We start from the raw sequence: 13,486 nt of genomic DNA on the forward strand, positions 1-13,486 counted from the left end.
GAACACAGTAAAGAAATTGAAGCGCTGAAAAGGGAGCTGGAAGATTTATCTAATAGGGAATGAAGGAGCAATTTAAGGGTGCTTGGGGTCCCGGAGGGAATTGAACAGTCGGATCCGATTGGATTTTTGCTCAATTTTTTGCCAAAGGTGCTCCCGATAAAAAATAAATTTCCGTTGGAAATCGAACGCGTGCACAGGGTCCCAACGAGATTGACAAGCAGCCAGAAAGGACCACGTCCACTGATTTTTAAGCTACTGAGATATCAGCAGGTAGCTGAAATAATTAAATTGGCCAAAGATAATAAAAATTTAAAATGTCAGAACTCTAAGATTTACATCGTTCCTGACTTTGCTAGAGCAACGGCACAAAAGAGGAAGCAGTCATTGGACCTGAGACCACAGCTGAGAAGTCTGGGAGCTAGATATGGTCTCATATACCCGGAAATTATGCGGGTCACTTATAAGAATAAAACTTTGAATTTTGAATCTGCAGCAAAACTTAAGAAGTTTCTGGAGCAGTGTGAATCACCAATGGCTACTTAAGAGAAGATATGGATGAAAGTATTTACTTTCTTGGTTGTAATGTTTATTTTTGTTTGAGAAATTCATATGTTTAAAAAAGTTAATGGAATTCTGAAGGAAGGACTGCAGTTGGATTCAAAAACATTCCACATTCCATCTTGTCAGGAGGCAAATGGAATGTAGCCTGTAAAAAGTATATGAGATGCAATATTACAGACTTTTTAAAGGACAGTGGTTGAATAGATGGACTGAATTGACTTGCTGATTGGAAAGACAGACTGAGGAAATGTTGGAGGATTGTGGAAAACAGTTTGAAGGAGATAAGTTATATATGATACTGAGAATGAGAAAGTATATTCTACAAGCAAGATGTGTATTGGAATGTGACTTTGTATGCCTTATAATTTTTAACTGAAAAAATAAAAGGGGAAGTCTGCTGTGATATATGGAATAATGACATTGTAATGGAAAATCCATTAATGCAGCAGAGGATTTATTAAAGATGGTTCTGATATATAGTTGGCCTGGCATTAAAATAAAAATGACAGATATGTGGTGGTCAATAATAAAGAAACAGGGATTATATATGTCTGAGGTGAAGGATTTTTGATTGACACCATAAGTCTGAAATCGTGGCCGCTGCAAATCTTTATGAAAAATAGTTTGAAGAGGAGATTTTATATGGACCAAAGGATGTGAATGAGAATGTATAAGCAGAAAGTGAGAGGACACTAGTTGGAATGAATCTGCAAGCAAGAGGAGATTTGGAATGTGACTTTATGTGGCATACAGCACCTCATTTCAAGAAGAGGAAGTTTGATATTATGTATGGACTAAGGTTTTGCATTTGCAAATCTGTTAATGTAACAGTGGTCATAATACTGTAGGTTTTGCTAAAAGTTGGTCTGACTTTAATATACTTTTTGAAAAGAAAAAGTTAGGAAGGATGATTTCTAATATATATTAAATAATATTTAAAGGTGTTAATTGACTTGAGGGTATGGGGTGTAATCTGCTCTAAAAGGTGGATATGGTTTCGATGATTGTAATTTTAAAAGTTTATTTGATTATTTATTTATTACAAAGATATCTTATTTGTAATGAGTGAGTAGGGAAAAGATGGTTTATGAGAGAAAGGAGAAAAAAAAAAAAAAAAAAAAGGAGGAGGTAATCCTTGATAAAGAAGTCTTGTTTGATAAAGTGATTTTCATTTAATATTATAATGATCTGGCTAATGGATTAGAAATTATAAATATAGCTTGTGGGGAGTTTATCTATTGCCTAGTCAAGGTGTGCGTTTCAAAGCTGGCATGTAATTTAAGGGAGGGAAGGGAGGGGGTGGGGATTAAGGGTATGGGGAGGGGTACAGGGGAGGGGATGGGGTCTAATAATAATTTTGAAAAGAGGATATAATATTGATGTTGGGAATATTTTGGTTTATTGGTTTGATTTGACATAATGACTCTAAAGATTCTTTCACTAAATGTTAATGGTCTCAACCATCCGATAAAAAGAAAAAAAACATTGCTATATTTAAAAAAACTGAATGCGGATGTCTATTTCATACAAGAGACTCACCTTAATGGAGATGAATCAAAAAAATTAATTGGTAATTGGGTGAAGGATTGTTTTTTTGCACCGGCGGTGGGGAAAAAAGCTGGGGTAGCTATTTTAATAAATAAAAAATGTTCAGCAGGATTTAGTATGGTGGCTGCAGATAAATTAGGAAGGTGGGTACATGTGAACATGAGTATGGGCAATAATACCGTGGCGTTATTTAATGTGTATGTCCCTAATTCGAATCAAATTGAATATTTTAAAACTCTACAACCAATAATTTTACCACTGGCTGCTAATAATTTGATAGTGATGAAAAATAAAGACTGACTGCATTGGTAATAAATATCAGCGGTAAGAGGGCTGATGACAACTTAGAAAAACGCTCAGAAAAAGTGAAACTCTGAGGGGGGTGAATACCTCCCCTTGGGCAAGAGTTTACAATCCAATCATTGCATTTGCTGTTTGAAGCATCACTCTCTGACCGCTGGTAAAGCTTAATCAATTCAATAATTTTAGTTGACAAAATTTTTGTTCAAAAATCTATCATACACGAACTCTCTTGCTCTTTAAACGATACTGTACACTTATCTGTGCAAGCTTGTAAGGATTATGGTAGTAAGGGCTCTAGGGGTCTCAACGTGGCCCCGTTTCGATAATCTTCTTCAGGAGACCCGATACTGCACACTCTGAGACCTTGTGCTAATCGTATCTTTGCAACAAGAGATGATCTAAAATTACAACAGACATTTATCAATCACAGCGCACAAAATATACTTGCAGTGCGCTGTAAAAACTTATACTTGTTTGTAGCAAACATGAAGGTGAGAAGCGCTGTGTATGGACAAGTAGAACATGAAAGCAGAAAATTATCCACATACCGTTTGCCAAATTTAGAAAGTCCAAACGACGGAGACCGCTTCACTCCTCACTGGTTTTATACTACTGTGAGGAGGAGGGGTGACCTCCGACGGAACGTGATGACGTCACTGAACTGCTGACGTCAAAGGTTACTGTAATGATTATGGTGCAATCACTGTAAATAAAGTTCATTTGAAAAAACACCAAAATGTCCAAACTACTGGCCAGATTCACTAAAAAGGCTGAAATCATAGCAAAGCTGGAATCAAAAGCTGAAATCATAAAAAAGCCACCCACTCAATCTCGTTATTAAGTCCATTGGGATGAAGTGTGTTCAACTCGAAAATCCATTTCTGTTCCTTCTGCCAGAGGAGTTTAGGTATATTACCCCCTCTGACAGAATGTACTGTGTCTAACACAGAAAATTTTAAACCAGAGATGTCATGACGCTGTTGCATCCAATGCTGTACAAGGGGGGCTTCTTGTATGCCTGAGTTTATTCTACTTATATGTTCACCTATTCTAGTCTTGACACTCCGCACTGTGCAACCCACGTAACATAAGCCACAAGGGCATTGTACTATGTACACGACTTGTTTCGTGTTGCAATCTGAGACAAAAGAAATTGGTCTTCTTTTGATGTTGAGACTCATATCCTGTAAAGGAACACTATACTGGCACATTTTGCAGTGACCACACGGATTATGCCCACTCGTGGCGGTGGGGGTGTTCCGTTGACAGCATAAAAACTGGGAACGAACCAGCCTTTGCTTCAAGTTTTGATTTCTGGAAAACGCAAACCGAGGGGGCTCCTGAAACTCCGAATGGTACTGCATCACATGCCAATGTTGTTTGATAGTGCGTTTGATGTGGAATGCCAGGTGAGAGTAGGGTAACACACATACTAGAGGTTGGTCTTCCCTTCTAGGATGTGGTTCTAACAGTAAGGTACGATTGGCATACAAGCCCCTCTTATATGCTTTCTTAATTACAGTGCCAGGATACCCTTTTTCTTCAAATCTAGTTTTCATGGTTTCTGCCTTAGAGATGTAATCCTGTGTAGAAGTACACAATCTCCGGAGTCTCAGAAATTGTCCGGCAGGGATATTGTCCCTTAGATGTTTTGGGTGAAAACTGTCATATTGAAGTAAATTATTACGATCAGTGGGTTTTCGGTAGATGCTCGTTTGAAAACTCCCATCAATCAACCGGATATTGATATCCAAAAGAGGCACTTGGTGGTAGTCTTTCGTCAGCGTGAAATGCAAGTTAACATCACAACTGTTTAACCAGGCTACAAACAAGTATAAGTTTTTACAGCGCACTGCAAGTATATTTTGTGCGCTGTGATTGATAAATGTCTGTTGTAATTTTAGATCATCTCTTGTTGCAAAGATACGATTAGCACAAGGTCTCAGAGTGTGCAGTATCGGGTCTCCTGAAGAAGATTATCGAAACGGGGCCACGTTGAGACCCCTAGAGCCCTTACTACCATAATCCTTACAAGCTTGCACAGATAAGTGTACAGTATCGTTTAAAGAGCAAGAGAGTTCGTGTATGATAGATTTTTGAACAAAAATTTTGTCAACTAAAATTATTGAATTGATTAAGCTTTACCAGCGGTCAGAGAGTGATGCTTCAAACAGCAAATGCAATGATTGGATTGTAAACTCTTGCCCAAGGGGAGGTATTCACCCCCCTCAGAGTTTCACTTTTTCTGAGCGTTTTTCTAAGTTGTCATCAGCCCTCTTACCGCTGATATTTATTACCAATGCAGTCAGTCTTTATTTTTCATCATAATCATCTTTACTGACTTGGACCTTTATATATTAGTCCCTGTATTTTTTCTTTAAAATAATTTGATAGTGGCAGGAGATTTTAATGCTGTTATGGACCCTTTATAGGATAAAAAACCTAGTAAAATTTTAAAATCTTTAGGGTTGGAAAATTTTATAAATTCTTGTAATTTAAAGGATATTTGGAGAATTCTTCATTTTAATGATCGAGATTTTTCATTTTATTCACATGTTCATAAATCTTTTTCCAGAATTGATTATATTTTTGTTTTTGATGGGCTAATACAAGATGTTACTCAAGCCTCTATAGAACCAATAATTTTATCAGATCATGGTGGAGTGTGGATTAATTTAAATTTTAATGATCCAGATAATATTAGGCCTGTCTGGAGATTTAATAATGCATTGTTTGCATATCCAAAATTTTGTGAAGAATTTCAATCAAAAATTGATGAATATTTTCAAAATAATATTACAGAGGAAGTGTCTTTAGAAATAATATGGGATGCTTTTAAGGCAACGATGAGAGGGCAAATTATATCATTTTCAGCCTATTCAAAAAAAACAACTAAATAAGCAATTTACTGAAGTGGAACAAGAAATAAAAGACTTAGAATCGAAATTAATTAATAAGTGGAAGAATTCTATGTTACAAGCTTTATTAAAAGCAAAATATAAATACAATGAGATTTCTTCTAAATTGGCTAAAAAAATATTCTCTGTCAGCAAGCTTTGTATTATGGTAGTTCAAATAAGGCGGGAAGATTATTGGCTAATTATCTTAAAGTGAAAAAAAGAAAGATGAAAATGAATGCAATAAAAGATGAAAAAGGTGATATTCTCAGATTGGTCCTATTTTAAAACAATTTTTAAATTATTATAAAAACCTGTATTCTTCTGAGTCTTATTTAAGTAAAGAAAAAGATGGTGTAGAGTTTTTAAATAATATTGAAGGTCCGAAGATTCCTGATCATATAAAAAGAAGTTTGGAAAATCCAATATCTTTACAAGAATTACAAACAGCATTGAAGTCTCTTAGAGTGGGGACCGCTCCAGGTGATGATGGTTTTACGGTAGAGTTTTATAAAGCATTTCAAAATACTCTTTTACCCCATTTATTAAATTTATATCAGAATCAACTAAAGAAAGGTTGTATAACAGGCACTATGGCAGAATCATTAACTATTGTTTTGCCGAAGCCAAATAAAGATCCCATTCTGATTTCAAATTACAGGCCTATTTCTTTGATAAATGTGGATGGTAAATTATTAGCCAAACTTTTGGCTATATGTTTGGCAAAAGCTCTTCCTCACATAATTGGTATGCATCAAACAGGGTTTGTTGCTCAGAGACACTCTTCTAATAATACCAGATTGGCATTGCAAATGTTATATTTAATAAAAGAAATTGGAGATCCGGCTTTTTCTGTGTCTCTAGATGCAGAGAAAGCTTTTGATCGGGTGGAATGGACATTTATGTATCAGGCCATGGAATGGTTTGTTATTGGTTCGGGATTTATACAAATGATTAAAACACTGTATAGCTCTCCTGTTGCTAGATTATATATCAATAATAATTTTTCTGATTGTTTTAAATTGCAAAGGGGAGTGAGACAGGGATGTCCTCCATCTCCTTTACTTTTTGATATAGTGCTTGAACCCTTATTACTAGCTATTCAACAGGAAGAGGAGATACAGGGTATATCGCATAAGGTTAAAGAATATAAAGTTTCTGCATATGCGGATGATATATTACTTCATTTGAGGAATCCTGAAACAACCATTCCAAATTTATTGGATTTGATAGAAAAATTTGGAAAGTTTTCAGGATATAAAATAAATTGGACTAAATCAGAAGTTCTTCCTTTAAATGTGCATTGCACAAAAGGATTCGATTCATTCCCTTTTATATGGAAAGAAGAAGGAATAAAATACTTAGGTATATGGATAAAAAACACACTTGATGAGACAATTATAATGAATGAAAAAAGTTTATTGCAAAAAGTAACAGAGTTATGTGAGCAATGGAATCCTTTACAATTATCTTGGTGGGGAAGAGTTCAAACTGTCAAAATGATGATATTGCCTGTGGTTTGCTATCAAATGGGAATGATACCAGTTTTTTTTCAGGGGTCTTTTTATAAAAAATTAAACAATATTCTTAGTAAATTTATTTGGCTGGGTAAAGCTGTAAGAATTTCTCTAGTGACTTTACAAAAACCAATTGAGGAGGGAGGGGTAAATTTTCCAAATTTTTATAGGTTTATAGGGTATGTATTGGGTCCTCCCAGAACTCATGGAGAAGCTTCCAGATTGGTTATGGTTGGAGTGGCAGCTCATGTCTCCTATCAGGCTTCGTCATCTGCTTAGCATTAAAATGCCTAGAATAAGGAAAACCAATAGGATATTAATGGACACATGGACAACATTAAAATATGTTAACAATTTAACTCCTATTACTATTCAAAAATCTACTTGTCAAAACATATGGCTGAACTCCAAGATACAAATAGGCGGTTTTATGATTGTCTGGAAGGATTGGATTGAGGCAGGAATACGTACTTTAAATGATGTTATTAATGATGGTAAGCTGCTGGAGTTTTCACAATTGCAACATAAATTTGGTCTTGATAAAAAACAAAGTTATAAATGGTTGCAATTGAAGCAGGCCATTCAGGCAGGGTTCCCTGAATTGAAGTCTTTAAATACTCATTTTACTCTAGAATTCTTATGCTTCCAGGCAGATTTTCTGGGTCACCAGGCCGTGCAGTGGTATAAAACATTATCTGGCTATTTAAATAAAAAACAAAGGACTGTACTTAGAGATATTTGGAGCATTGAGATTAAGCATAAAATTAATGCATCTCAATGGCCACGTATTTGGTCTTGGAGGATAAGATGTACATTGTTGCGTCTATGAGGCAAACATGGTTTTTCCTGTTGCATAGAGCACTCTGGACCCCTGTTCGTTTACAAAAATTGGATTGCTCTAAGTCTAATAGATGTTGGCATTGTCATCTTGAGGCTGGAACCCTAGATCATTTATTATTTTATTGTCCTCTTATTAATAATTTTTGGAAATTGATCTGGGGACAAATAAATTGTATGTTAGAGAATCATGTGGCCCTGTCATATGACACAGTTTTGTTTGGGATGTCTATGAGGGCCAAAAGTCAAATCTCCTCGAATAATAATAAGCTGTTAATGATTTTAACAGGAGTTGCCATCCAACAAATAACATACAACTGGAAAGACTACAGGGGGTTGAATTACTGTTTCTGGTGGAGTTCGGTGTGTCATGTGTATGAAATGGAAAAAACATTGGCAATTAAGAAAGGATATTATAAGAAATTTAAAGATGTGTGGGGACCATTAATTGATTACTATAATAAATAATTGAATTTATTCCCATTTAGTATGTATAGGGTGGGAGGGTGGATGGGTGGGTTTTATGACATTAGGATGAGTAGTTACAAAAATATTTGGAAAGGGAGGGAGGGGAGGTAATTTATGGTACAAGATGATTGTAAAGTTTCAAGTGAAGAATGTATAGTATGACTTGATTTATTGTACACTTGTTTGTATAATGTAAAAAGGAATAAAGATATTAAAAAAAAAAAGATTTACAAGAAAGAAGATTGCCAATGTAAGAACCTAATTTCAAGTTTCCAAGTTTATTCTATATTTGATATACCGACCATCAGCAAGTCTCTGATCAGTTTACAGAGTAAAATTGCAATGATTGGGAAGAACTACACTAGGTTGGTTATAGGTGAGATTAGGTAAGGAAAAATATCTAATTGGACAATTAACAGACTTGTTTTGTCTTTTCTATCTGGTAGATGTATGATGCATTTAAAGACATTTCAGCTTATTTCACTAAAGAGGAGTGGGCAGAGATGGGGAACTGGGAAAAAGTCCGCTACAGAAACATGAAAAGAAATTATGAAACCATGCTTGAGATAGGTAAGCTCACTATAGTGTCCTGTTCCTTGATTTGTTTGTACTAATGTTGTTAATGATGATGATGGTGATATCATCATAACACTTAGTAAATCACTTCTGTTGCTTCTGGTGCAAAACTTGAGGCTATGTACAAAGATAAGAAGTTGCACAATTGCAACAAAATCTTAATAATACAAACAGACTATTCTCTACTAAATCAATAAATTGATTCCTTATCTGAAAAGCAGCCCCCATAACCACGCTTTAATCCCTTACAAAAATGTACAGTAGATAATTCCTTTCACAGAGGGAAGCTTCAGAAAGCTTATTCCACAAAGATGGTTCTGTCATGGAAAGAGCTCTAGTTCTTGCATATGGTGAATTCTGAAGGCACTTCCATGAGTAATGGAATAGCAAAGGGACTACCATTCTGCAAAATTTTATTACATCAGTGATATATCTGTATAGATTAGTGGTCTCAAACTCAAACCCTTTGCAGGGCCACATTTTGGATTTCTAGGTACTTGGAGGGCCGCAGAAAAAATAGTTAATGACTTATTAAAGAAATGACAACTTTGCATGAGGTAAGTACCTAGAAATCCAAAATGTGGATTATCTGAAATCTGAAATTATCAGAAACAATTAAGGAAATATTTATAAACTATAACCGTTATAGTTTATAAATCTTTCCTTAATTGCTTCTGATAGCAGTACAACTGCTTCTGAAAGCAGTACAACATGCAGAAAGTGAAAAACCATCAAAGTATCAACTGCAAGAGACAAGATTTTGGACCAATTATTTTGAGGCCCTAGTATTATAAAGAATGATTCTTTATGGAAAACTTGTGCCTTAAGTGTTCAGTGGTTGCGTCCGCAACCGCTTTCATCTCTCACCTCCTCCAGCACTGGACGGACGCACAAGCTGCACTGCCTCCAATAGTTACCTTACATTCTGGAAAGTTGCCTGCCTCACTGCTGTAACCTCACGCAAGCGCTTTCCTGCGTCTGTATGTGATTGTGAGGTGGAGTGGAGAGGGCAATTGCGTACAGATGCGTGAGGTTACAGCATTAAGGCGGGCAATGTTCCAGAACGCAACCGCCGCAAGGCACAAGTTTTCCATAAAGAATCATTCTTTATAATACTGAGGGCCTCAAAATAGTACTTGGCAGGCCGCGAGTTTGAGACCACTGTATAGATCAACATATGGTTTTTATAATTGCTGTTGGCCTTAATTGCAGTGCTTCTGTGTTTATTTCAGACTGTTAATAGTTTTTAGAAAGCTACCAGAAGCATCACTGTTATTGCTTGCTGATAAACACAATACTCACTATTTGGTATGAAACAGTATATATGTTTTGTGCCGCAGAATACCCCAATACTATTCCAATGCTGATCCAACTTGTCTCGCTGGCTGTGTACTTTTCTCTGCAGTGGCTATTAGAACCATGACTGCAAATGCTGTTTAGGCAGCAACTTGAACAATAGCAATATATTTTCCACTTTTAATATCATTCCATACTACTCTCTTCAGAATTCTCCCATTTCATTGATGACACCTTATCTGTGTCCTAGTGCAAAGAAGTGTCACTGGACATCCAAATTATAACACTGGTCAACAAGCATTTTGCTACTGGAGTTCTGTCACCTGTATCTTACAAGGGCCACATGCTGACACTAAGGGATCCTTTTATCAAGCCACGCTAGCGGGGTTAGCGCGTCAGACATTTCATCACGTGCTAACCCCCATGGCCGGCTAAAAACTAACGCTTGCTCAATGCAGGCATTAGCAGCTAGCGTGGCAGGTGGTTTAACGCGCGATATTACACACATTAAACCCCTACCGCAGCTTGATAAAAGGACCCCCAAATTTGAAAACAGTTTTCGTTTATCACATCCTATTTTTAAGTTATGTGTTTAAGTTTGTGTTTATATCATTTTCATCAATAACGCTACAGTGAAGCGTTGGTATTTTATTGTTTCTGTAGCATAATATTGCATTTTAGGACAGCTCATCGATCACATATACCAGTAATTTGAAAGTGTATACTAAAAAGTGATTGTCTTGCTTTTTCTATCTGTGAATTTTTATATTTTGTTTGTTTTTGTCTAAGATATTATAATTATTATGAACAGACGAGGTTGTGTTAACCATCCGGATAATTTCTGTTATGTCTGTGGACAATTTACTGCACAAGATCAGCGAAAGAATCTGTTCAGCAGACTTCAAAGTGCATACTGTGACCACCACTATAGCCCAGGGCATGGCTCTGTATAAATCCTGGTGGCTACAACCAACAGTGCACCAGCGTGTGACCCGACATGGAGTCACCCTGCAGGACCGGACTCTTCAACAGCACTCAAAATTAAACTCAAAAATAAAGTCCCAACAATAGGGTTGCTTAGAGCAATAGTTCAGTTTACTCAACTCTTAAGGCAGGTAAGTAATTCCTCAAACTTTGCTACATTCGTCAGGATTCCTTACAGCATTAAAGACAAAAAAAAAACACAACTGCCAAAAGGGGCAAGAAAATAAAGCAGTCCAAAAATAAAGTCCAAACTTTCTTCCACTGCTTAATAAGTCTCAATTACTCTTGTGACTTCAGCTCGCTACAGAGCCAGCTCTGCCTGCTCCAAAGCAGGTATTTCATTAAATCAAAACTAAAGTTCAGCATTCTAGTTTCCTTAATTCTCAGTCATTAAAGAAAATAAGGATAGCCTCTGGCAACAGTATATGTCTGCCAGGAACAGGAGAGTGCAATAGGTTTTGCCAAAATAAAGGCCTTAAGATAGGCTTTCACAAATTCCCTCCCAAGGTGGAAGCAAAACCTCTCCCCACACTCTCTCACAGCTTCCTCAAAATCAACATTCCAGAAAACAGCACACAAACAGTCCAAAACACATCACACTCACTGTTTGTGGCTTGAAGCCAGGTCCACCTGCATTAATTCAGGATAATTGGATTCACAGCCAGTACCAGCTTCTTGGAAGTCCATAAGCTCCTCGCTCAGGAATGGTAAGCCTTCTGCTTGTTCAGCCTCAGTCCATTCCATCGGTATAGGCCTGTTGTCCCTGTTAGGCCCAGGTGAATCCTTAGGGAGGCAAGACCTAAACTTCCTCCCTAACTGGCTTGTTGGCTTGAATGCCACTGCTGGCTTATGTACTCTAGGGGCGTGGCTTATTCTGGGAGTGTCAGCAGAAGTCCAGGGGCCTCTAGAGCTCCCCTGGTGGTGACTAGGATCAAACTCACTCCCTTCTTCCCCAGATAAAACTGGCTCCTCCTGGTGGTCACTGGCATTATCTCCCACAATATACCTCTGGGAGATCCTGGGTTTTTCCTTTCGGGGTTTTGTTTTTACTTTTTCCCCCAGCTTATCTGGGACCATGGCAGGCCTTGTGTCTGCTTGGTCACAATACAAGCATTATTTTGGCTGTAAAGTTGGCAACCAAGATAAAGCGTGGGCACCTCATGTGTGCTGCACTGTCTGCTATTCCAGATTAACACAGTGGCTGAATGGGAAACAGAAGAAGATGCCTTTCGCTGTACACATGGTGTGGTGTGAACCAACAAATCATCACTCAAGACTGTTATTTTTGTATGACAAAAATTACTGGATTCATAGAGAGGAATAAATCAAAATTTGTGTATCCTGGTTGCCCATCTGCAATTAAACCCATTCCTCATGACTTGGAAAATCCAGTTCCAATTCTTCCTTCCACATCTGCAGCACAATGTGCCGAAAGTTCAGATGAAGAATGTGCCTCTGCTGCTGTGGAGGAATTGTATGAACCTGAAGTGGATGAAAAACAACCTCACCAGCTAACTCAAAAAGATCTTAATGATCTGGTTAGACTTGTCACTATCAAAGGATAAAGCAGAATTGTTGGGTTCAAAGCTAAAGCAATGGAATATTTTAAGGCAGGCCACCAAAATATCTTTTTTCCGTGATCATCACACCATCCTGGCTTCCTTTTACCAAATGGAATGAAACATTTGTTTCTGTACTGATATTAATGGTCTCATGCAGGAACTGGTATATGAACATATTTCTGACGAATGGAGACTATTCATTGATTCAAGTAAAGCAAGCCTTAAAGCGATACTTTTACACAATGGAAACTAGAAGCCATCTGTTCCTGTTGCTCATGCAGTTGGGTTGAAGGAAACATATGAGTCAGTGGAGACACTTTTAAAACTCATATGCTATGCAGATCACCAGTGGAACCTCTATGGTGATCTCAAAGTTGTGTCACTCTTTCTGGGTCTGCAACTGGGGTACACCAACTACATATGCTTCTTGTGTCTTTGGAACAGTCATGATGATGTCAACCACTACAGGCAGAAACAATGGCCAAACCAAGTTGAATCAATACCTGGCAGATACAATGTGAAAGCACCTACCGTTAGTACATCATGAGAAAATCTGTCTTCCAGCACTTCACATAAAACTGGGTCTGCTGAAAAATTTTGTCAAGGCAATGGACAGAAATGGTGATGCATTTCAGCACCTAAAAAGTATGTTTGGTTTTGAGAAAAAGAAGCCAAAAATCAAAGATGTTTTTGTTGGACCCGAAATCTGTGAATTGATCCTTGATGATGCATTCAAACAGAAGCTAAACCCAGCTGAATCAGCAACATGGGAAGCATTTGTACTGGTTCAGAATTTTCTTGCTAATCACAGATCAGAGAATTGTGTTGAGCTTGTGGAGAACATGCTGACAGCGTATCAACTAATAGGTGCCAGAATGTCACTTAAAATGCACTTCTTACATTCTCACCTCAACTTCTTCCCACCCAATCTTGGTGA

At 37.2% G+C, this 13,486-nt stretch overlaps 1 protein-coding gene across 1 annotated transcript in view; it reads left to right on the forward strand.

Annotated features, from left to right (window-relative positions):
- The window catches only part of LOC117345580 (zinc finger protein 850-like), a 249,153-nt gene that overhangs the window by 22,957 nt on the left and 212,710 nt on the right, over positions 1-13,486 (forward strand). The window contains exon 3 of the mRNA XM_033914425.1: positions 8,578-8,701. Coding sequence (XP_033770316.1) covers positions 8,578-8,701 — 124 coding nt within the window. The remainder of the gene's footprint in view (positions 1-8,577; positions 8,702-13,486) is intronic.

Source organism: Geotrypetes seraphini, chromosome 11 (assembly GCF_902459505.1).
Source record: "Geotrypetes seraphini chromosome 11, aGeoSer1.1, whole genome shotgun sequence".
NCBI classification, from domain to species: Eukaryota; Metazoa; Chordata; class Amphibia; order Gymnophiona; family Dermophiidae; genus Geotrypetes; species Geotrypetes seraphini.